Source organism: Juglans microcarpa x Juglans regia, chromosome 2S (assembly GCF_004785595.1).
Source record: "Juglans microcarpa x Juglans regia isolate MS1-56 chromosome 2S, Jm3101_v1.0, whole genome shotgun sequence".
Classification (NCBI taxonomy): Eukaryota; Viridiplantae; Streptophyta; class Magnoliopsida; order Fagales; family Juglandaceae; genus Juglans; species Juglans microcarpa x Juglans regia.
Window position 1 is genome coordinate 8064854 of NC_054597.1, and position 26449 is coordinate 8091302.

At 36.0% G+C, this 26449-nt stretch overlaps 1 protein-coding gene and 1 long non-coding RNA gene across 2 annotated transcripts; one reads left to right on the top strand and one right to left on the bottom strand.

Moving 5' to 3' along the window:
• The first annotated feature begins 667 nt into the window (after positions 1-667).
• LOC121251655 lies at positions 668-2044 on the top strand. Its single transcript, XR_005938073.1, has 2 exons — positions 668-1122; positions 1802-2044. It is a non-coding gene; the product is annotated as an uncharacterized LOC121251655 (long non-coding RNA).
• On the bottom strand, positions 1818-18693 carry LOC121251652 (developmentally-regulated G-protein 3). Its single transcript, XM_041150950.1, has 10 exons — positions 18473-18693; positions 17591-17644; positions 12916-13089; positions 10625-10696; positions 9853-9912; positions 5135-5244; positions 3872-4171; positions 3239-3430; positions 2348-2399; positions 1818-2234 (listed from the first exon to the last, which is right to left on the bottom strand). Exons 1-10 carry the CDS (start codon positions 18512-18514, stop codon positions 2184-2186), a joined length of 1107 nt encoding a protein of 368 aa, XP_041006884.1. The 5' UTR covers positions 18515-18693; the 3' UTR covers positions 1818-2183.
• Positions 18694-26449: the final 7756 nt, after the last annotated feature.

Sequence of the window (26449 nt, forward strand, 5' to 3'; positions counted from 1 at the left end):
AACACAAAAAGAGGATATGACACATATTCACAAAATATTCGTTTTGAGGTGGGTGATGGATCCAAAATTAAATTTTGGCATAATGTACGGTGTGGCGATAAGATACTGAAAGAATCTTATTCAGAATTCTAAAGTTGTGTTTGGTTGTTAAACCAAACTTTAGTCTACGTTTGGATATTGAGGTGAGTTGAGTTGTGAATAGTAGCATTTTGTGGATCCCATTGAGATTGATTCAACTTTTTTAAATTGAAATGAGTTTAACTTTTTTATGAGAAGTTAAAAAAGTAATAAGTATCATCAATGATTGGTTTGAGATAAGTTAAGTTGGATCCAACAACCAAACATAACTGATCCTATCTCATAGTACTCCCCCAATGGAATGTTACATTCTTAATAGACGAGCAAGATTAGGAAGTTAACACTTTTTCGGAGTTCTATGACCTAATGTACTCTTTCCATATAATGTGGGGAGTTGAACAAGATCTACTTTTTCGGAGTTCTATGACCTAATGTACTCTTTCCATATAATGTGGGGAGTTGAACAAGATCTTTTGGTGCCCTTCTAAGAAAAGAAAGTTCACAATCTGTTCTTACTATCAAGTCATGATCACACATAATACAAATCTATTCCTATGTAAGAGTATTTGAAGGACAATGTAAGAGTATTTGAAGGACAAGCACCCATGAAGGCAATTTTTTTGGTATGAACAACTTCATTAGAGAAGATCCTCACAATAGACAACCTATAGAAACATCACATCATAGTCATAGATTGGTATTGTATGTGCAAAAAGAGTGGAAAGTCCGTGGATCTCCTATTACTTCATTGCGAGATTGCTACAACCTTGAGGAAACTTCTTTGCTCATAGGATTAGCTTGAGTGATGCCAAAAAGAGTAATCGATCTCTTAGCTTTTTGGCGAGGCATTCAGGGCAATCCTTTGATTGGAACAGTGTGAAAGATGGGATAATTTCATGATCACTAAAAAATTTGTTTATCGATAAAAGAAAAAATGAACAAAATTCTTAATCGATAAGGCAGTTCTAGATAATGGGATGTTCAAGCAAAGAGAATCAAGCTTCATGCAATTCAATCCTTGCGCTCAAATGACATTTCAGTTAGGTAGAAGTAAGACTGAACAAAAAAAACCGACTGATATTTGCTTCCGTTTTATCGACCCGACCCGAAATTACCCGACCCGTACAACTTCCGAATCGGAAACAGAAATTACTCGACTCGTTTTAAAAAATTCGGCTATTAGCCGATACCAGTTTAAAAACACTCGGTCATTAGCTCAGCACCGACAACTTTGCAGTTGATTGGATTCGATTCAAAGTGTTTCACATATTTCTTCTTCAAAATTCTGTCGTCCTTTCCAACGGAGAGAGAGTTCCCAATTTTAGCCTGAGCATCTCTCCGGCTTGGTTCCGAGACAATAATTATGTCGGCATTTTTTCACCAAAGCATCCATACCTCCCAGGATTTTTACTTTTTATTTTCTTATGAGAATTCAATGTCCAGGTTTGACTCAAATCAAGTCTTTGAGAATTAATTATGCCGGATAAATTAAAAAAGGAACAAAAGAAATCATCACTTTCCATACTCCATAGCCCTGAAAGGATAGGAACTAGGAACTACGCTGCCAGCACACGCTCTTTCAAAAGAAAAAACAGTACAAATAAATTGATGAATATCAAATTTTTCTAAATAAAAATTAAAAATTAAAAAGGAGAGAAAAACGGGTCGGAACTAGTATTTTCCGGATCGGATCGGATCGGATCGGGTCGGTGAACAGCCCTAGGTAGAAGATTGCGAAATTAAATCCTAGAACGAGTTAAAAATGCATCAATATTGAAAGCGCATGTTACAAGAAGTTCTAGCATACTTATTTCTGGTTGTAATTCACACCTACCCCTTTCATAATAGATTTTATGTGCGGTGTTTATACAACCGAGCAGTCAACAGAATACTAAAAGGTAACTTGATCACCAAAAAGCCTAATTACATATCAAAGCTCTCCGCTGCTCTACCTAATCAGCTAATAGAAAGCAGATGACAGGGAATGTTTTAGGTCTATCAAAGCTTGGGAAACTGAAGATAAATCTCGTAGCAAGATCCTGACTGCTGGAAAATCCTGTCAGTTGCTTCCAAATTGACTTTTAAAAGGATTCTATCTTCTACAATCACACCTTTTTTATTATCTGAACAACATCCTCATCCTCAAGCACATGTTCCTGCCGTATAAGAAAGAAGAACGAAACATCATGTATTCAATCAGCACAAAAAAAAAAAAAAAAAACTGCATTTAAAAAATGACGAGTACAAGGCATTGAAGTATTGAATAAACCTTGCCGACCCTTTGTGGCTTGTGTTTCGCGCTTGAACCCCAGACCAAAGCACTGTACATCAGCCAGAAGAAGAAATCATTGAAAATTATAAACGTGGAAGAAAAAACCTTAAACCAAATCTCTGATAGGCATATTTCCTGTGATCAAGTGTTTTTTAAACGCAAACTAATTACAGAAACGGCTAACTGACAAGTAGCTTAGGTCATCATTGCCAATTCTCACAGCATGTCAAGCATGAGATGATTTGTTTCCCAATAAATAAACCAAGAAAATCCAAATTTAAAAATAGAAGAAAAGAAGAAGACGGCATTGTCCAAAAACTGTGGACAAAATCAGCTATACATCAAATAGTTCTATAACTTGGTAAATTGAGTTTTCAAGTTCCCGAAGCAGAATAGATGACTGCAATAAGGAACGGAATTTTAAAAAAGAAGCCACAAAAATGGGAAATATTGGGTGTCGCTTTGCAGAAGGTGCGCTAGCTAGCCACCTATCACTTGTTTCAATAGAAATAGTGTAAAGGAAGCCTTAATTGATAAAGCTAAATAAAATTACTAAGAAAACAAAAGGCTTCAAAGTATCTAATTAATCAAGGGTGTGGACAAGTGCCTAAAATTTCTTATTTTCCTGTGCTCTTGGAAAAGATCCATTGAAAGAAGGAACTCACGCTTATCCCAGTCGTGAACTTCCTCTACCCTTAAAAAACTAAGAAAACAAACGAGAGCAAGGGGAGCATTTTATTTTCCACATTTGTAAGTTAAAACCTTTGATAGCATCAAAAGTTCGGAGATTACTACTTGAATTGTTTAAGCATGTTCTTCACATTTTATTCTCCACATTTTGCAAGTTAAAACCGTTGGCAGCATGAACGTTTGAAGAGGAAAACTTACTATTTGAATTGTTTAAGCATATCCTTGTGGATTCGGTTGCAGAAGTCCTCAACTGTCCTCCTTCTAGATGACAGGATTACAGGATCTTCATAGTCAGGATTCATCCCTTTAGGCTTTGTGTATATTCGAGTCAAATTAAGATACTCCCATATCTTATCCAACAGACCATCAAGATTCCATTCCAGATGAGCACTGCAGATAATTATGAAAAATCAACCAAAAGAAATGTGTGGAAGAATGCCAAATTATTGAGGAAGAGACTGTGTGGAAGCAAAAGTTGTATCTACATATCAAAAGGACATCTCCATAATTTTTTTTTTTATGAGTAAAAGTAAAATTTTATTAATAGAAAAAGGCATAGCCCAAGTTTACAGGAAGTATACACAGAATACGCCTAATTACCACTAGCACAAATGATGGATACAAGCAAATTATGAAAGCTGTCCCCATTACAAATAACGACCGACATTTCCAATTTATCACAACAATTGTCTTATGTACTACTCGTGATGGAATTATAAAAAAGATTTCCAATTTATTGCAACAATTATCTTATGTACTACTCATGATGGAATTATAAAAAAGCAGGGAGGTCCAAAATAAGAACAGTTTCGTACAGGGAAAAAAACATACCTGACGGGGCAGTAGTGAGGAAGTTTATCCAAAATCTCCAGCTCCTCCAGGGTAATTTGATCGATCTTGTTCACAACATAGATGCAAGGCATATATATCCTACTGCCCTCAATGACATCTATGAGGTCATCCGCAGTTGCATCATAACGAAGAGTAATATCGGCATTGTGAATTCTGTATTCACTACATATTGCTTTGACAGTGTCAAGGTCTAGAAGTGTGTTGGTAACCGTTGAGGTGAAATTAATTCCACCCTTATCTTTCTTCCTGAAAGTCAGATTAGGTGGTTCCTTGTTCAACCTGTACCCAGAAATAAAAAATAAAAAATTCAAATAGTTAATAAAGACAAATTTGAAAAAGAAAAAAGAAGAAAAAATGAGAGAGAGAGAGAGAGGAGGAGCAAAGGCCTGAAATTGAAGCAAATTTGACAAGTGGTTGAGATCAAGATTTGCACGTGTCCACAGATTATTGGAACATGAATCTGAAAACCTCCAACCACCCACCAAAATTGATCTATCTACATACTAATTCAATATATTGCCACTAGGGATCCCTTTCACCCTAAAATTGGTCTACCTACGTATTAATCATAATCCAATGCTACTGACTGGCTATCACCCATGGTTAACTCTTTGGAATGCTAGGGTTGGAGTTTGTTGGCGGGAAGAGGCCCAGAAAAATATTGTGGATAAACATCTATATAGGATGTGATGAGAGGTCTGGTAGGGTTGCAAAATAAATGACCATAGCTGAGAAAACAGCTATGTGCTGTAGCTGTTAACAGTTCTAAAAAATTGCCTGAGGCCCAACTTTTGAGAATTTTTTTGCTGCTAGTAGTTAATGGAAAGAACGGATAGAGATCTCAGGGTTGTATTTTATGAATGGTGTGGGTGAGAAATCAAATTTAGGCCCTGTTTGGTCGCTTTTTCAGGGACCTCCAGCTTTTAAAAGAAGTTACTAACATCTTTTCTGGTAATTTACCCAAGATATTCAGCTTTTCACTCGTCTTATAAAGTGGCTTGTGCTCTTCAGGTGGCTTCTGGGAAGAATACCAAGGGGTGCTTCGTATCCCATATTTTTGAAAGACTACGACTCGCCCAAGCCAGGCCCTAGATTGCGGCATGTATTACATTGCAAAAATGAACGACGAAAAAATATGATACTTTAACCATATATGAAAACTCATTTCCAAAAGAAGACCCATATTAGTATACATGATGCATAAGTACATGTAAAAAGAGAGAACTTTTGACTATGCATTACCTTATGCCAAATCCCTCAAGCTCTTTCTCTATCAGGCGTTTGTGGGTTATTGGCTTTATTGCATCAAGAACAATTAAAATGCAATTGCATGTCCTAGCAGTGCTGATAACCTGCATTTGCAATAACAGTTAAATAGAAAATCTAAATAGACGGGCATATCAAGAATACACTTGCATAATAGGCATCTGTACCATGTGAACTTATGTGTGCCAAACAGATTTGTCCACCAGATTTTAATTTCCCTAAATAGATTGTCCACCAGACTTTTTTTTTTTTTTTTTTTGATAAGTAAGAAGTAAATCTTATTCATACAAATGAACTAAGCAAAGCCCATGTACACAGGAAGTATACAGAAGAAAACACCTAGATACATTCTAAGTTAAGGAAAGAAAGTCATAGACATTGTTTCCATCAAGTACAATAGCTGAGAACCAAAGCATTAAAGTGCTCATAAAAAAATTCTGAAGCTCCGCCATTGTGCGCTCCCTATCTTCAAAGCACCTCTCATTCCTTTCCGACCATGTACACCACATGATACACAACGGGATCATCTTCCACATTAACACCACTTGAGGGCAGCCATGAAGCTCCTTCCAACAAGCCAATAAATCCACCACCCTCGAGGGAATTACCCAAGCAATATCCATTCTTCTAAAGATCTCATCCCATAACCCCCTTGTAACCTCACAATGCAAAAGTAGGTGATCTACAGATTCTCCATGTTTTTTACAAAATGGCATCAATCTATCACAATAAGTCCCCTCTTTCTCAGATTATCCGTAGTCAAGATCTTCCCCAGAGCTGCAGTCCACACAAAGAAAGCTACTTTAGTAGGCACCCGGGACCTCCAAATCCTCTTCCATGGAAATGGAGCATTGCCTTGGGCTGATAAAATCTTATAATATGTCCTGACTATGCATTTTTTACTATCATTGGCCCTCAACTGCACTTTATCCTCTTGTGTCGTGGTATTTTCCATGGAATAAAGCAACCTGAAAAAATCAGACACGGCGTGCAATTCCCAATCATGAATATCCCTATTAAAGAGAACATTTCACTGGTAAGAACCATGAGAGAATACCCGCATATCTGCCACTGATGCCTCACGGTTAGATGCAATACGATAAAGTGCTGGAAAAGCCATATACAAAGCGTACTCTTCACACCAAACATCATGCCAAAACTTGATTCTAGACCCCTCTCCCACCACAAACCGTATATGACTTTTGAAGCACTGCTGCCTAATAAATTTCCATAAACCCACGCCATACCCCCCCCCCCAAAAAACTACATTGGAGCACCATCCTCCCCACGCACTCCCGTGTCTAGAAACAATAATCTCCTTCCAAAACGCGTCCCCCTCTAGCTAGTACCTCCATAACCATTTTCCCAACAAAGCTTGATTGAAAGTCCTCAAATTTCAAACTCCCAAGCCACCATTCAAAATTGGAGAACAAACTTTGTTCCAATTAACCAGGTGGAATTTTGTTTCTTCCCCCACTCCCCCCTAGAGAAAAGCCCAGAATAATCTCTCAATTCTAGTCGCCACCCCTGCAGTTAAAGGAAAGAGTGAAAGGATATATGTGGGGAGATTAGTTAAAGAGCTCTTCATTAAAGTGAGTCGCCCCCCCTTTCAATAAATACATTTGTTTCCACCCTGCAAGCTTTCTCTCTACTTTTTCCACCACCCCATCCCATATAGCTCGAGCCTTGAAAGTCGCCCCCAAAGGGAGTCCAAAATATTTCATAGGCAAGGAGGATACCTTACAATCCAACAACCGCACCAAAGTGTTGATATTGGGATTTTTTCAATAACACAACCATTTCACACCCTAGATGCCCCTATGGTCTTACAGAGATAGGGTAAAAAAACTACCATGATTAAGCACGCAATATGTGAAAGTTATGTTCACTATCTGTAAAATTCTAATTGAAATTGATCTTAAAGTGACTCATGAACCACCAATATCAAAATTTCTGGTAGTGTGCTGAATATAACCAACATACAGTATCCTTCTAGAAACAATATATGTAACCTTTCATAACCATTTCGGGACATTCTGAATCCATTCCACTACTTAGGTCTAGTTGTATGGCTCCATACCATATGTAATTGAAAGGAACCAGCAATCAAAGAGAGAGAAGAAAAAATGAGTCATGTTAACTGAGAGAAGTCCCCTTAAATGTATGGTGCTGGAGGTTGGTGAGTTATCCGTCAGATCCATGTAAGCCCCAAGTCTTAGAGCACTGGCATTGGACTAGCCAAATGCCAGTGAAGCAAAAAATATGGCTCTTTTTTATTAAATCAGCTGCATTGGACTAGCTAAAGCCCTTCAAGTGAGACTATGAGCTACAGTAAATAAAAAGCAAAAGTAATAATTGGCAAGTCACTGTTTACCAACCAAAAGCATATTTTATTGAAAAATAAAATCTAACGGCTGGGCCAATTTTCCCACGCTTTCTACTCCCGCAGTCTCTTTTCTCTCATTTTCTCTCCTTTCTCTCCCTTCCTCTCGAGCCCGATGCTCCCCTTCTCTCTGTTTCTCTCTATTTCTCTCGAGCCCGAAAGTCCCTTTCTCTACCTTTCTCTCGTAGAGCTTCGCCTAGCACTTCCTTTCTCTCCCCCTTTTCCGTTTCGTTGTCCATTGTGCAATATCATCTATCTCAGCCTGGGTGAAGAACCAAATGGCAACTAGGACAATCAATCTACACCGACAATTGGCAGCTAGAACCAAATGGCCTGTGCTATGGCGCCTTGTGAGGATCTTCGAATTTTGCCCTAGACTGCCTCTCTGAGAGACTATTTCGGTTTTGATACATGCAAGGGTAAAAAATTCTGGAATTTCTCTTTGATCTTACTTCATTTTGTGCTGATCTTAGCTCTTGTTGGTTGTGATTTTGCTGATTTTAGTGGTTGTCTAGTGATTGTTCCGTACGTTTATTGGATGGATTTTTTATTTTAGGTTTTGTTAAAGTGTTCTTGCTTTGGGTTTTGCTGGTTTACTGATTTGTTGTTCATAACATTGTGGCATCTCTTTTGTGCTTTGGTATGGCAGCTGGTTTGTGCTGGCACAGTGGTTCTAACAATCACCATGCTTAAACTTTAACCTGTTTTCTAAAAAGGATATTGATTGCTGTGTTTTTTAGCATGCACAATTGTTGTAGTCTGGTACGTAATTGTTAAATTCGTTGTAGTCTGGTACGTAATTTCTGGTTTGTGTAGGCTTGGTTGACTGGCATTCTGTGTAGATTTGTTCAATTTCTTCGTGTAGGCTTCGTTCTTGTCATACACAAATTAGACACAAATTAGCATGTGGATATTTGTGTAAACAAGATAATTTGACTACTCCAGTGTAAACAATAAACATTCTGTGTTGTTCTTGGATGCTCCAGTGTAAACAAGATAATTAGTTCAATGTGTAAGAGCAGATATAGTCATTGCACAAGCAAAGTAATTACTAAAATTCCTCACAACAGAAATTAATGTGGTTTGCATGTGAAGAATAGAAATTGTAATATTATTCCCCCACCCCTCTATGTCCATGTCTTTACAGCATGCATGCAGGAGTAGTACTAGATCAACTTTGGCAGCTGGAAATGGATGTTATTCTTTTGTGGGCTGGTTGTTAATTTTTGGAATTGTGGAAATGGATGTTATTTTTTCATGGGCAGGTCTGGTGGGTTGGATTTAATTTCCAAGATGTTTTGTATTTGGATTGTGGGTTGGTTTGTGTATGGTTTGGATTTAATTTCCAAACTTGAACTTGTGCATGGTCAAGTTGCATGTACCAGACTTCTGATTTTTGGCATTCTAATGTTGAAAGGCATCTCTTTTACAGTTGGTTCAATTTCTGGCCCTTTTCTTTTACAGTAACAGAGAACTCAAAATGTGCATGGCTTGCAAAGTTCAGATTTTTTCAGAAAATTGCAGCAACCACACGATAATTAGTTCAGAAAATCTGTTGGACAGGATTGGACAGTTTTGTGAATGTATTGGACAGGATTGTTAGAAGATAATGAAAGTTTTTCAATAGCTTATAAATAAGATAAATCAATGTCCATTTTAACAATAAAAAGGGAAATCTTAAATAATAGTAGTAGTATAAATAACCATGTTTGTTGGATAATTAGGTTGAGAAAAAAAATAGTTGGGAAACAATAATTTAAGTGAAAATTAAATTATTTATTAAAATATGGTTAGTGTAGTTGCAAAATATGAAAAAAAAATTAATAAAAAAAAATAATATTATATTATTATTTTGGCTAATAGATGGATAATCCAATGTGGGATTATATCTTTGGCAAAGGCTTTAGGCAAAATTTTGGCTTTGGCTTTGGCTAGACCATTGCCAATGCTTGGATCCAACCACATAATGATACATCTAAGCCGCATAACATTTCCTACTACTGTTCTTTGAGGACCTGGTGTTAAACCACTACTTATTTTAAATAAACATGAAATTAGAATAAGGTCACAACAAATAATGAAAATATCCAGAGGCAAATATCTCACAAGTATAAGTTAATTCATGACGAATTACTGATGCCCTCAAACTACTAAGGGTTTTACACTTTGCACCCAAAGTACCAAAACGGACACATTGCACCCTCAAGACCAGCCTATTGAAAGAAAATCACCAGTTTGCAAAAACAGGGGAAAAAAAAAAGAAGATCCAACAAATAATAACAGACATCCAAGTTGGGTGGAAAGGTTTTACCTGCCTTCCTCTACCTTTTCCATCCTTAGCACCCTCAATAATTCCAGGGAGATCCAACAACTGCCAATCAAAATTAAAATAAGATAGAGAGAGAGAGACGAGCAAGCATCCACAATGCAGGCATGAAGGGGGAAAACCTAGTTAGAGTTTACTCATCAAGGGATTTCATTTATACAATTGCAGATACAAGCCATCACCAGCAAGGAAGCCACACCAAATGATGACATCCATGCTAGCACATGATAGTGGTGGTCCTCATATGGAAAAGAAAAAACAAAAAAAGTGCACAACCCATATGCTATCTGTGACAAATCTGAGTAGGAATAGACACTACAACCATGGAAATTTAAAGCTAGCAACATTAAAACAGAATAAGGTATCATACTTGAAAAATTAGAAGTAGAGTTGGGGAAAATGGGTTAGAAGTTTTTTTCAAATCCGTATCCATTAACGTTCCAAAATAGACAATATCTTGGGAAAAACTAAAATAGAACAGATGATCAACAGCATGGAATGCAGGGAAAAATAGTATAATCATCTAAACCTTACAAATCATCTCATGAGAATATGAGAGGTGTAAATTTGAATCTTACTTTGAGTGAAGTCTGATTCATTAGTTGTATTTAAGAATTTACAACTTTTCAAAGGGGAAAAAAGCAGGGGAGATCAAAACCCAGCCTCCCCTTGGTAATATCAGATAGCTGATTTTCAAAAGAGATCAAATCTTCTGGAAAATAATACACGAGGAACAAGCTGTTTTGGATGATATTACCTGAATTTTAGCTCCTCGATACGTGATCACACCTGGGATGCAAGTTAAGGTAGTAAATTCATAGGAAGCAACCTGCAAACCATAGGGGTAAAAAAACATATGGCCTTCAAAAGAACCATGGAAATAACCTACAAGAAGATTTCGTGATAAAAAATGTTTCACCATTATCCCCTTTCCTTCATTCCAACAGAAGCAAAAGGAAACAATGACAAGAATAAACATGTTCAACATTAGAAAGGCATGTGTACATAATAAACAAGCAGGCATGTGTACATAATAAACAAGCCTGGATATCAACCCAGACAGACACTCTAGAGCCTATGAGCTGCTCGCTTGCATGAGATATTGTGCACAATGATATTAATACTTGCAAATTTTCAAATGAGCATATTTCACCTGTTTTTTTTTTTTTTTTTTACAAGTAAAAAATTATATATATCAAAAGGAGAAACCAAGTACACTGAATGTATACAAGAAAATACCTTGCCCAAAATGCCCCAAAAAGTCCCTAATGACCCAAAAAAACCATGGAAAAACAACCCAAAATACACTAGACCCGATCCCAACCCCTTGTTTCCCCTAGAACTAAAACTCTACCTGAACACCCAACCCCAACCCCTTGATTCCTTCCATCTTCACAGTGCCCTCCCTTTAGACTTCCCTCTAGATGAGCTACCACCATTAGCGTCGTAGTCGATTGTCCAAGAAAAACGCTGTAACTCCCTGCTTTTCTTGCATATTTCACCTGTTACTTGAGATACTTATTAAACTTCCAATTTCCAATATATCTTTATCCATTCAAATCGTCAAATCTTGAAAATGTCAACCCAGTCCTAACCTTAATCTACTTCTGGAATTTTTCTTTTAACTCAAAGCCGGAATATAATCCGTAATGCTATGCAATTGACAGAAGCATAAAGTTACATCTACGAAACACTGCACCTACAATCTATGATACCCCCTACTGACGGATGAGTGTACGTGGTGTATCGGATCCCACATTGCTTGGGTGGGAAAAGTTCTTGCTCTTTATAATAGTTACTATGGGACTCCACTTGCACCATTGACTAGGGGTTGTTTGAATTTAAAACTCACCTCAACTCATCTCAACTCATCGCATCTTTATCATTACAACTTTCCCAAATTTCCACACAAATATAATAAACAATTCAACTTTTTCAAATTCTAAAATAACTTTCCCAAATTTCCATACAAAATATAATAAACAATTCAACTTTTTCAAATCTCAAAACAATAATAATATTAAAAAATAATATTCTAAAAATATTTTATTTTACCATTCACAAACCATCTCAACTAATCTCTGAATCCAAAACACTCCTAGGCCTTTTGGAGTATAGGCCCAAAGCGGCTAAGACCGCCCATGAGACATTGCAACCAGTATCAAAGCCTATCCCAACTAGAAATGTGAGACTTGAGCCGTGCCACGTACGAAGAACTGTCTCGATGATAATGTTAGGAATTTAAGGGGGTGAGATTGTAATACCCCATACTGACTGATGAGTATATGTGGCATATGAGATCTCACATTACTTAGTAGGGAAAAGTTTTTGCTCTTTATAATGGTTCCAATGGAACTCTTGACTAATCCTTTTGGAGAATAGACGCAAATGTGGTTAGGGCCTCCGATGGGGTCTTACACAATCTTTTCATTAATTCATTTGATAAGTAATTCACAAAACTGAAGGAACTACACTCAAAACATCTACGTAATCCAACTGCGTGGTAAAATATTTTTCATCAATGGTATAATCATGATAATGATAACATTACCAACAACTTTTTTTTATAAGTAATGATGATACTATTGCCACCAAGTATCACAATAAACTAATTTTTTTTTATAAGTAAGAAATTTATTAAAAACTACGTAATTAGGCATAGCCCAAGTACACAAGAAGTATACAAGAGAAAAAACATAATTACAAACTAAAGCTGAAAAACAGCACGGAAGTCATTGGAAACCACAATAAACTAAATTTGAGAGCAGCCTAAATTTCTCAAAGCAATTTTTCCCATCATGTGTCCATTATCTGAATCCTTGCATAAAGTTATCTGAAGAATTGGTGAGCACTGAGCAGCCAACAACTTCTATCTCGTTACTCAAGTAAGATGATAAATATTCAAAAGCCATTAGAATGCAAACCTCAACAAAAGTATAACACTAAGTAATCTATTCCATACAAACAAGAAAGCCAATTGGCAATATTAGCCTTACCAAAGCTCACTGATGAAAGCATAAAATCTGAGTTGACAAACAACACACATACCTCTGAAAATGTCCCTGTTAACTTGTTTAACAGTGTAGATTTCCCAACGGAAGGGAATCCCACTAGACCAACTCTTGCATCTCCGCTTTTAGTAACATCAAATCCATCACCAGCACCACCACCTCCTTTCGAGGAAGGTTCCAAGAGTTCCCTCCGTAGCTTTGCAAGTTTAGCCTGCAACAGATGATCATTGACATATAGATCAGTTCTGCCAAATACTAGTGGATGAAAGAAGAACTTGAGAAACTTAACGATAAAATATGAAAACACCATGGAATCAGCATATAAACCCACATCTATAACTTATAAAGTACAAGTAAACACCATACTTTCCAGCTAAACAAATACCAGGCATCTTAGAGCAAGGAAATTAAAATATCCAGAAAAAATGATGAATTTCAACACAATATAACTTAGATTGTTTTACATGATTACGTCATAAACAAATGTGTGAGAGTAGTCACTCTTACATGTACCAAGGGACCCATGTGATTTTATACAAAAATATTCATATAATGCACTAAATGGCAAAGGCAAACAATACAAGGGACCTTACACTTATCAGTGCCCTTTTGGACAGTTATATCCCATAAATATTTTTTTCCTTATAAGAAAGTTTATGGGCAAAGCCCAATTACAGTGCCCTTTTGGACCTTACATGTGTAATTGGGCAAAGCCCAATTATTTGCCCAATTACACATGTAGTACAAGAGAGAGGCCTAATTACAGCCTATGAGCTAGAAACAGCAGCATAAAAATCATTACAGTTAAAGATGATGTATAAATGATAGGATTTTTTTTTATAAGTAAACGATATTATTAATAAAGATAGGCATAGCCCAAGTACAAAAGATGATATATACGAGATAAGACATATCTAGGTAGCAGTAGCAAAAAATAGAAAATCATGAAAATTTAGGCCATTAAGGTATCCAGCTATGGCCCATAGAAATAAAGTACGGAAAAATAAAGATCGACATTCCTCTAGTGTCCGCTCCTTATCTTCAAATGTCCGATCGTTACACTCTTGCCATATGCACCACATAATGCAAATAAGGACCAGCTTCCAACTGCTTTGATTTGTGGAACACCTCCCGGAAGTATCCAACTGGCCAATAACTCAACCACTGTAGCAGGCATTACCCAAGTTAACTCTACTCGACTGAACACTTCAATCCACAAGGCTCTAGCTGTCTCACAATGTAACAAGAAATGATCCATTGTCTTGCCGGATTTTTTGCACATACAACACCAATCTAGACTAACAACTCGGCACTTCCTCAGATTATCGATTGTCAAAATCTTGCCCAGGGCAGTTGTCCAAGAGAAGAAGACCGCTTTAGGAGGCGCCTTATTCCTCCAAATTCTTCTCCATTGGAATTGAATAATCGGTAATTGTGTGAGGGACTTAAAGAAGGATCAAACCGAGAATGCACCCTTACTTGCAAGTGTCCACCACAGTGTATCGGCTAGTTGTCCATTCGGCTTCACAAAATACAATAGGCTGAAGAAAGCCTCAAAGCTATCTACTTCTCAATCTTAAGCCGCTCTACTGAAAGTGATGTTCCACTGGACTTGTTCCACTGGACTTATTCCACTGGACTTGGTCCCCCGATCGAACCATGAGGTCTGCCACTGAAGTTTCTTGATCACATGCCACCCAGAAAACGGATGGAAAAGAATCCTTTAGAGCCTCATGCACACACCATATGTCCCTCCAAAATTTTATCCGAAAACCCGCAACCAGCACTAATTTAGTATGGCGAGTAAAACCCCACCCTCGTCTAATGTGCTTCCAAACCCTCACTCCATAGGCCCATTCACCTATCTAATACACCGACCATCCCACAAGCTTCCATATTTGCAATCAACTGCCAATTTCCATAGGGCTTCTGGTCCCATATTATATCTCCATAGCCATTTCCCAAGTAGGGCCCGAATGAAAGTTCTCATATTTTTTATACCCAACCCACCAAAAGTGATTGGCTTGCACACTTGTCCCAACTGACTAGATGGAATTTGAATTCATCCCCACCCCGCTCCATAAGAAATCACGGTGGAGTTTTTCAATCCGTGCCAGCACACTACTTGGAAGTGGAAATAAAGACAAAAAATATGTTGGTAAGTTAGAGAGAGTACTCTTAATTAGAGTCATCCGGCCACCTTTTGACAAGTACAATCTCTTCCACCCCGTCAATTTTCGTTCTATCTTATCGATAACTGCATCCGAAATTGATAAAGCCCATGTGGCAGCCCCTAACGGCAGTCCCAAATATTTCATGGGAAGAGAGGCTACCTTACACCCAAGTGTACTGGCCAATTGCCGAGTTTTGCTAACATTCCCAACTGGCACTAACTCTGATTTATTGAAGTTCACTTTAAGCCTGACGTTGCTTCGAAGCATATTAAGAGTGCCTTCAGTGCCCTTAGCTGGTTTTGATCTGCCTCGCAGAATATTAGTGTGTCATCTGCAAATAATAAATGAGATATAGTAATAAGGCCGTGGATCTACTTATCTTAGGCCACGAGAACTGTTGAAGAAACCAACTAGGCTGCCATTAATCAAAACTGAGAACCTGCCATTGAGATGCACCATCTGATCCATATATACCATCTCTCCCCAAAACCACATCTCCCAAGCAAATATAGAAGGAACTCCCAATTTACATGATCGTATGCTTTCTCCATATCTAGCTTACATATAATCCCTGGGATACCAGACTTTAATCTGCTATCCAAACATTCATTGGTTATAAGGACTGAATCTAGAATTTGTCAACCCCTTACAAATGCATTTTGAGATTTCGTAATTATCTTTGCCCAAGTCCTCTCCTAATCTGTTTGCGAGCACCTTAGAGATAATTTTGTACACCCCATTAACGAGGCTAATGGGCCTATAATCCTTCACCTCCGATGCTCCGATCTTCTTCGGGATCAACATAATAAAAGTAACATTTAGGCTTTTCTCAAACTTCCCAGTCGAGAACAATTCTTGAAACACATTCATTATGTCCCGTTTCATTACCTCCCAGCATGTTTGGAAAAAACCCCATCGAAAAGCCGTCTGGACCTGGTGCTTTGTCTTTAACCATTCTTCTTACTACATCATAGACCTCCGCTTCCTCAAAAGGTCTCTCCAACCAAGACGTTATATGTGGCTCAATAGAGTCAAAACTGAGTCTATCAAGCTTTGGCCTCCACCCCTTTCGTTCTTTAAGCATTTGTTCAAAGAAATCCACCACATGATCCCGAATCACAGGAGCCTCTAGGATATTTTTCATTTTCACAATCTCTTTCAACTGCTTTTTTTCCCTAACCAGAAAAGACTAATGCGGTGTTTTGTTACAGCTGAAAATATTCTCTTGTTCTGTTTGGAAAGGGCAGAAAAGAGTGGTCAACGGAAAATTATTAGTGAGTCAATAGGAAAATCATGTGTCTAAGGTGGAAAATGACTCCAGGGTTGTAAGTCATTTTCCTGAAAGATAGACGTCATTCTTCACTCAAATAAAACACGTGGCCCAATCATAGGTCCACATGTGGAGTTTAATTTTTTATCAAAAAAATTAATTAAAAGTTTATTATTATAAAATATATTTTAAAAAAACAAATTAATTTTTTGTTATAAATATATTCCTTATTTTTTAAAAAAAATATTTCATTAAATTATTTTTACAAAAATTAAATTGAGACGTGGCGGTCTGTGATTGGGTACTTGTTTTATGTTAGCGGTAATAGACAAAAAAATTAACGGATGATTCTATTTCTAATAAAATCATACCACAAGGGGTTGTTGCAGTGAATTGTTTACTGAATAAATGTTCCTAGGTATGAATCAAATTATAACATATGAAGTCATATAATTTTTTTTTTTTTTTTTTGATCGGTAAATTATATATATGAAGTCATATAATTACAATCATGATTTTCAATGCAACCAAACATCAGAAATTCTTTTATGCATCATTTTCAAGGTGCCAACCAAACTTCAGAAAATCAACAATTCTTCTAGAAAACATTTTCATTTGAGTACATTTTCTCATTTTCCTCAGTTTATGTCGAAACAAACACGGCCTAAAACAGGTTAAAAAGCTGCCCAATCATACCATCTTAAACCGACATATTCAAAACATGACCACCAAACAAGACTAGAGACTGCCTCTTACTTAGATATTCAAACTCGTAGGGTCTGGTTTACATACGAAAACGATAGGACTAGTGAGTTGGTCATTTCTGCTGAAATGGTTTCCAAGTACCAACACCTACGTCATGCACAAGCCAATACTTAGCCTGGATAGGTGACTTCAATGAGCATATATTTTCCTGAGACACCAATGATAGCTCAAAACTTCTAAATGCTCCAAAACAGACCACTCGACTAAGTTTTCCACATAAAGAAAAGAACATATATATATATATATATATATATTAAGGGCCTGCTTGGGAACACAACTGTTCTCAGATATTCTCAAATTAATTCACTACTATTCACAAACTATTCACTACTTTTTCACTCCTATTTCACTCATATTCACAAACTATTTCACTACTATTCATAGATATTTTGATATCTTCTTAGTATCCAAACGAGCTCTAAGGTACAAGAAAGAAGTGATAAATGAAAATAAATATTCATAACATCCTCCCATTGAAAATATAGAGGGGCATAAATATCTACCTTGAGCAAACCCAGGTGATGAGCAGTAGCCTTGTTCTTTTGAGTCCTTGCCATCTGCAAAAAACAGGAAAGCCGTATTCACATTTTAATTAATCAAACAAGTTTCACATCTATATCCTGACCAGTATACAAGATCATCTATCCATTCGACATGTGGTCCAGAATCTTATTAAGATGGAAAATATGATAAAACAACCAGTTACTGCTTTGTTGATCCATTGCAAGGAGTTTTACAGTCTGTGTATAAGTTTTATTCATCATGTTTTAAGTTTAAGGTGTTAGTTTTATTCATAAAGAAAGTGTACGTAAAGGAATCAGAAATGCGATTCATACGTACACACACATATATAAATACACACACACTTTAATACTCAAGATCGCTAGTTATTTGGGTCATATCAAAACCACCATTCAACTCAGATTATGAAAATGACAATTGAAAGTTCGCATCACGATGACACGAGTCACAGGATACGGAACTTAATTCCTATCCTTTGTCTTTTCCATTTTCTCATTAAGATGAAAGAAAGAGGGCAAATCAGGACAGCATTTTGTACATTGTTGTTATTTGGGACTTCAGAGGACGAAAACCAGAAAAGCTTAAAAAGAAAAAAAAAATCAGGTTACCTAATTGCATAATTATTTGATATACGAAAACCGTAACTAAAATACACAAAAACGCTGGAAATTATGCTTTTGCTTCCCCTCACAGTCCTCTGGTTCTTTAGCAACCAAATAGATTCTAAACGCGGAGGTAAAATTTTAACTTAAACACTTGTACGCTAACTTTAAATCGGAACAGGTAGAACATGTCACATTTTTTTAAAACCCCAGAAACATCTTGTAACTTTTCTTACTGAGAGCTCAGAAGAAAACAATTACCTCATCTTCGATGTCCTTGATTTTCTGCATAACCGTCGACATTTCTGAAGCAGAGAATCTTATATAAAGAGAGAAAGATAGAGAGAATCTATATGAGTGTGTCCTGGATCAAAATGTACGACGGCTGCGATAGCGCTGCGACGGTCGTGAAATGGTTCCCCTATGCAGAGGGGAAACAAGAAGAAGAAGAAAATGAAGGTACTAGAATTATGAAGTCGGGGCTTCTTTTGCGTAATGAGATTGGTTCCTTGTGTACTACGTATCAGGCCCAAACCCAATGAATCTTGGGCCACATGGTCCAAACCTCTATCTTGTCAGCCTATGCTGTGATCTAGGACGAGGTTGTGCTCAAATGATGTTCCACTGTCTTCGGTTAAAAAAAAACTATGTCCTTTGACCCCAGGAAAAAAAAAAAAAAAAGAATTGCATAAGTAAATCTGTTTTGTTATATTTAAATATAATATACTTTTACGACTATTAGTTTCCCATTTTTTAGGGGCTCGTCTGGATATAGAAATGGTCTCATCTTATCTAATTTTAACTAATAATCTTATTGCTATTCTATATCAATTCATCTCATCTTACTATATAAACAAACCTTTAAGAATAATCTCTTTTTTTACTTCTGGTTTTTAAAAAATTTTGTATTAGTCCTTTTTCAACTATATGTTATAGGCACAGCCAAATTGTTCTCAAATTGCTGTGTAATTTGTAATGCCATCAAAATTTTAATTTTAATAATTTCTTCCAATGGTACAAAAAACTAACCCTGATATCAATTTACACAAATAACCTCAATAAAAATATTCAAAAATTCGAAGAAAATGAAAGATGCTATAGTTTGATAGGTATAAGCGAGAATAGAGAAGTAGTTAATGGTAGAGAATTCGATTAATTTTTAAATAAAAAAATGTAACAGTCTGATAGCAAAAGTGCAATTTGTCCCGTTTAGACAGTGAAAGTGTTTCATCTCATCTCTTCTCATATAATTATTATAATTTTCTTAAATTTTTAATTTTTTTAAATCCTAAAAAAATAATAATATTCTAATAACTTATTACGTGGTAAAGCCATGAGTAAGCGACAACACGTTAACATTCTTTATTTTTTATTATTGGCACAAGTGTTCGAAAATAAAGTTCTGACTAATCTCAAGAGTGCACAGATTTTCAGTAAGGAGTTTCTCGCAGTGCACATCAGGTAATTTAAGGAGAAGTTTCCCAATCCGATGACTCCTAAAAATTGTTTGCACCAAAAGAGGATTTGAACCTTAAACCTGGAAGGAGTATATCACCAAGACTAAAACCTTTAGCACTTGAGTCAACCCTTGGGGATTAGCGACATCCTATTCACATTCAACAGATTAAGCATCTAAGTTTCCACCTTCCACAAGGATGGTCCATAAAAAGCCCAAAGGACAAACATCTTTGTGATGCAAAACCCTTCAAGCTCAAGATCCCCCATATAAGTTGGATGATCGAGAACTCATTCCAAAATAGTCGGCAGATCAAACCTCAGGTTTGTGGTATTGTTACCACCATTTTTTCATTAATCATTCATGAAAAGCGTAGGAGAGTCAAGCACATAAATCAGTCAGATTAATCAGTCAGATCAGTCAGTTAATTCAGTTAAACAGTCATGCATAGCACAAGCATCAGTATGAATAGTCATGATTTTAAACTCTCAGCATGAAAGTTTTTATGGAAACCTTATATTTAGTATGTTTACGTTGTGATGAATTCATTGCTGAGTCTTCGACTCATTTTTTGTTTATTTTCATGTTTTAAACCACCCAGGTGATGATGATGAATACGAGCAGGCAGGCCAGGAGTAGAAGGAGCATTAAATTTTTGTTCAAACTTTCTAAAATAAAACATGTTTTTATGACATGAGTTTCGTTCAGTTTATTTCATTTAATGTTTTTGGAAGACTTTTTATTAGACCTTTTCTACAAAATAAATTGTTGATTTCATTTATAAAATTTGAGATCTCTTGCTGGATTTTATTTTTATGAAAAATACATGACACTCCTAGCCTACAGGAATGGAGTGTTACAAGCACATAACCAATCCCTTTTGATCTGCAGAATTATATTGTTCAAAGCTGAGTATATAAGATCGGCCTCAGCATGAGTTGTGTCTTTTGCAATAAATGTACAAACATCCTCGTTCAATTCTATCAAGCTGCTTCCAGGCTCTTTTACAACCCCATTAAAGTCCATTCTCTCCCTCAGCCTCTTGACATCTACCCACATATGACATCTTTTGATCATGCAAAAAGATTGGAAAGTAAAATATATGACCCACTATCTATTGGATCAATTGAAATTGCCATCTCTGTTGACTTGCTAGGTTACTGGTTGCGGTGATCAAGGCAGCAAAAGTGAATTAATTAGGTCTTTGTCTTGATAAATGTAATTTCGAGTAGAGCTTGAGAGCTTTTTCATTCCCAATAAATACATCCAGAGACGCCCCATATTTGATAATCAGGTTGTGAATTTGCTTACTTAGTTCTAAGATCGCTTCTCTTCACTCAAGTATCCTTCAATCGTCGCATTGTAAGAGACCACATTATGATCAACAATAGCAGAAAAAAAAACTCTTTTAGCATCTGTTAATGAGCTGCACTTTGCATACAAATCAATTAAACCATTTTTCACAAAATGATCATACTCAAGGTTTGCCTTGATAGTCATGTAAGCATGCACTTGTCTCCCATTTTCTAAGCCTTGAGTGAACTACATTTGGTTACCAAACATTAAATAACTTTTTAATAGTAGAATTAATTATTACTTTATGATCTACAATTGTAAGCTTTAAAAGAAAAGCTATATTACCTACCGCAATTCCAAATATGTACTAAGTGGTTTGACATATACTAGGTAGCTCAGGTCCGCATATGAATTTATTTTAGACAAATGATATATATATATATATATATATATATATATATATATATATTATATTTAGAGTAATGCTATTTTTTCATTTTGAATTTATCATTCTTTCACACATAAAAGTTTTCATTCTTTAAGTGGAATCTTATGTTAATCACTTAAACCAATTAAAATTTGTAATATCAAAAAGGTGAGAATGAGGATGGTAAAACTAAAGATTAAAAAAAAAAACTGATTAAATTCTATATATTTATGATAGCCAAGCATTTAATTTGTTGCAGCGACAATGAAGAATCTGTTTCTGCTTTCAAAACATTGCTGCACAATGAGTTTCAGCTCAAAGATTTTGCACATTTAAATTTTTTTTTGGATTAGAGGAGGCTCGTTCAGCCAAGGGAATTTCCTTAGGTCAAAGGAAATATGCCTTGGATATTTTAGAAGATACTGGTTTCTTGGGTGCTAAGCATGTTTCTTCACCTATGGAACAACACCTAAAACTTAGTAAATCTGAAGGTTCTTTGCTTTCTGATCCATCTGTATATGGAAGATTAATTGGAAGACTACTGTATTTGGCACTCACACGTCTAGATATCACATTTTTTGTGCATGCTCTTAGTCAGTATTTGGCAGCTCCTCGTGAACCTCATCTTCATGCAGCACATCGAGTCCTTCAGTACATCAAAGCCTCTCCTGGATAGGGTTTGTTTTTTCCTGCAACATCTGCTCCTCATCTCAAGGCTTTTGCTGATGCCGATTGGGCTTCATGCTCTGATACTAGAAGATCCATTATTGGATTTTGTGTTTTTCTTGAAGAATCTCTATCTCCTAGAAGTCCAAGAAACAACAAACCATATCAAGATCTTCTGCAGAAGTCGAGTATTGTTCCATGGCTGCTGTTGTTTGTGAGTTAACATGGATTAAAAACTTACTTGAATATCTTTGTACTCCACATTCAAAACCTGCATTGCTCTTCTGTAACAATAAAGCTGCACTCCATGTTGCAACAAATCCTATGTTTCATGAACGTACAAAGCATATTGAACTAGATTGCCTCATCTTGTTCGTGATCAACTACAAGTTGGGCTCATTCGCACTCTACATGTTCCATCTGCTCATCAACTTGCAAATTTGCTCACTAAGCCTTTAGCTTTTAGTTCCTTTTCAGTTTTGTTGTCCATATGGGTATCATTGATATTCACTCTCCATATTGAGGGGGAGTATTAACTGTAGAAATTATAATTAATATAATTAGTTAACAGTAGAGGAATTAGTTAGCTAGTTAGTTATTTCTTGTATTTCTTAGTTTCCCGCCTCTGTTCAAAGTGTGTATAAAAACAAAGTCTCGTGTATTAAGTTTAATACAACAATAAATACAGAAAGCCTTTTTTCTTCATGTTCTTGAGTTTTTCTTTTATCATTGCAAGGTATCGATGTTATTGCTTTATTATACTTTATAAATATCTTGTTTCTCCATTATTATTGCTCATTATAAATACAGTTCGTTATTTTTTATTTTTTATTTTTTAGTGTAATTGAAACTTGTACATGCAATGAGGGACCAACATTTCTTGGTGTATTTATCCCAATTTGTGTTTTATTATTTTTTGCTTTATAAGTACTTATTGGGAATTATTGTTGGAGTCTTCCTCCTCTGATTGTCATATGCCCTTCAAATATAATTCCTCCAGAAAATAATGATGTTTCATATATATATGGTCATAGTTTCCTCATTTAATATTAGTTATTTAATATTAGTTACATTACACTTATCCTAGCATAATATATGGTCTTTTGGAAGTATTTTTCATGTTGTCTACAGAAAATAAGAAGCTGAATAACATGCTTAATGTGATCGGAATATTTATTATGTGGGCTGTATGTTATGTCCCTTAGATAACACATACATTGAGATGCAAGCCCTCTTTAACTCGATCGAAATCATCAAATTATAATGCTCAAGTAAAATAAAACAAAAACTTCATCCACACCATTTCACAAAGGGAAATACTCCAGTCACAAAGTGATTACATAAAAGTAATGCTATAAACTGACGTAACTTAGTGTGATTTGTCAGATTGTAAAATTACTTTTATCACAAAATAAATCTAACGAATCAGATGAAACCACGTCAATTTCTAAAATTATTTTTGTATAATTCATTTGTAGATATAACAGTCGTGAAATGATATTTCTTTAATTTCTAACAGTCAGAAGAAGGCTTTGCCTCATTGTCTCCACCAAAATATTTAAAAAATTTACAAACATCCATATATAAGCCATGCATCTTCTTTTTTTCTATCGTTAAGGTATAAGCTTAGGTACATTAATGTACTTAGAACGGTTCATGTTAACCCAACAATATTTATCTCCAACTCCTCAACTCTCAAACTAGTGTTTCATCTCTTCTACCCCTACTTTCTTTATTCTTTATTCTTTTTCTTTTTCTTTTTCTATCTTCTTCTTCTCCTTCCTACACTTCTTCGATGCTGTCACCTCCCTCTGTCGCTCTCTCCCTAGCTTAACCCCTCTCTGCTACCACCACCCACCATGAGCACCAGCATGAGCTCAAACGGCGCGCCCACTGCAAACATCGGCTTCCCGAACCCAGACGGCACAAGCACCTAGCTCGCACGGACACTTGCCTCCACTGTGCAGAAGGCCCTCCTATGCTCGAGCACCATCGCAGTGACCACTAGCCATAACATCACCCACCTCTCTCGACCAGCTCTTACCCCAGGTTGCGTTCATTCTAAGCGACTCGACACCTCACTCAGGGCAAAAAGAAAAAGATGAAAAATAAAGGTTTATCCAAAAGGTGAAGAACACAGATCTCCTTTATTAGACTTGAAGAGCTTGAGTAGTTGGCCAGAAACCCTAGGGCTTCAAACTCTCCTTTCTACGCCGCAACCCCTCTTCTTTCTTCTCTCATATTTTTTTTACCTTATTCCTCTACCTTGCTATTCTCGTGACCCCCTCCCTTGCGTTTTCCTTCATCCTCATGAACACCTGCAAGCTCATCGATTACCATCGCACCAGACGGCACTCATCACAAGCCCGACCATCGCATGGCCACCCGATGGCCATAGCATTGCCACCCAAGTGGCTCCACCAGGCTGCACATCACGAGCACCAACACCCATCGCACAGAGCATGACCATCGCACGAGCACGAGCACCATCACACATCCAAACCCAACCATCACATCCGTCACACAACCAAATCAGACCACCAAGCGGCACTTCCAAACCCAGAAGATTTGTGGATTGGTGATGGAGAAACAGAGATGAAAAAATTGTTAGGGCTGGGATCACCTCCTCTATTAGAACTAATAAAAACACAGAAAACGAACAAAACATAAACTCAAAACTGATTTAAAAAAAAAAAAAAAAAGGAAAAAAAGTGAGGGGGTGGGAGCTTTGTGAGGGGCAGGAGCCAAAAGCTCCTACCCCCTCAAGCAAGTTGAGGCTTGGGGAAGTTTTTTAGAGGGAAGGTGGAGGTTCTCTCTCTAGAATAGGTCTCTATAAAAGATGACTTACCATTCATTTTCTAATGCAACAAGCAAAAAACCAAACATTATAGAAGTATACTTGAGCACATGTCTCTCTCTTTTTCTCTCCGTCTGTCTCATAGGCCCTGCTAAAACAATAAAATAAGTCATGCGTCTTCTTTTTTCTATCGTTAAGGCATAACTTAGATATAATAATACTATAACAAAACTTGAACATCAAATCAAACTCAACCATCCTTAAAGCAGCATTGACTTTATCAAAGTCATTTTTAAAATTTAATGAAAAATACATATTTTTCATAAATCCAAAATCTCTCTAGTCATAACTTCACATTAAATTAGTCAAAATAATAATATAATATTATTTTTTTAATAATAATATATTTTTTTAATATTTACAATTACACTAACTATATATTAATTAATAATAATATTTTTTCATTCATATATTTCAAAGTAGAACACAAAAAGGAAAGTTAAAGAGCATTTGGGAGAAGTGAAAATCGTGGAAAATGAAAACTGAAAAGTAAAGCAATTGGAGTAATTTTTACAATAAAATATTACTTTTGAAGATGAACTGTACATCTTCAAATTTGAAGATATACTTAAAATTACTGTAACTCATAGTTCAAACTTTTACCTTTTAAAGAAGCCAATGTAGATCATTTTATCTACATTTCTTCAAATTTTGAAGATGCAAAGCCAATGCCAATGCTTTTAGAACGGTTCATGTTAACCCAACAAAATTCCTCTCTGATTCCTCTACTTTCAAAACACTTTTATAAATAATAGCATATACTTATAATTATAAGTATACACTTATAGTTCACACTAAAACTAAAATACGTAATATGTTGTAAAACTAACAATAAGTAGCAAGAAAATTAAAATATTGCAATATAATCTTAGTTCTCCAGGGATTCCATATCATTTACTTCAAATTTCTTGTATTGTGCAAATTATTCTCAATGCACCTTTTTATATGCATTGCAGGATAAGAAATATGAAAATGTAAGACATGGATTAATAAGATACATAAATTAATGTGGAGGTTCTAAGAATTGATACATGAATGAGCTCGAAGTCTAATATATGGAATTTAAATGGTCAGCTACCAAGTTCATGTATACATCTATAACACTCCATCTTGGATGATCATACACAAATAACATACCTCATTGAAATATTGTCAAAGAAGAACCTGATGGGAAAGAATCAATGGCGAAAGAAAAAATAATACAATTCTTGTGTACCTTAGATGTTGTAGGATTGTCTCGTTAAAATTTTGCAAATGAAAATTCAGTGGAAAGAATGCAAAGGTTTAATCTTTTATGATGAAATATTCTTGAGTTGATGCATTTCAATGTTGTGTACCAACTTCTTAAATGCTGCAATTGGTAATACTTTAGTGAATAGATGCGTCATATTATCACATAATCGTATTTACTTAACTCGTGTGTAAAAAAGTATTTTGGTGAAATATGCTTGATTTTATCACCTTTGATATAGCCTCTCTTAATTTGTGTGATACAAGCAACATTATCTTTATATAATGTTATTGGGTTATTTTTTA

What these genes read in the sequence shown, in the direction of transcription:
- LOC121251652 (XM_041150950.1), bottom strand. Translation starts at nt 18,514, where the DNA reads ATGTCGACGGTTATGCAGAAAATCAAGGACATCGAAGATGAG. An exon ending in TCAAGGACATCGAAGATGAG is followed by an intron (nt 17,645 to 18,472) that starts GTAATTGTTTTC and finishes TGTTTTTTGCAG; the next exon opens with ATGGCAAGGACTCAAAAGAA. An exon ending in GAAAAGGTAGAGGAAGGCAG is followed by an intron (nt 5,245 to 9,852) that starts GTAAAACCTTTC and finishes TTGCAAATGCAG; the next exon opens with GTTATCAGCACTGCTAGGAC.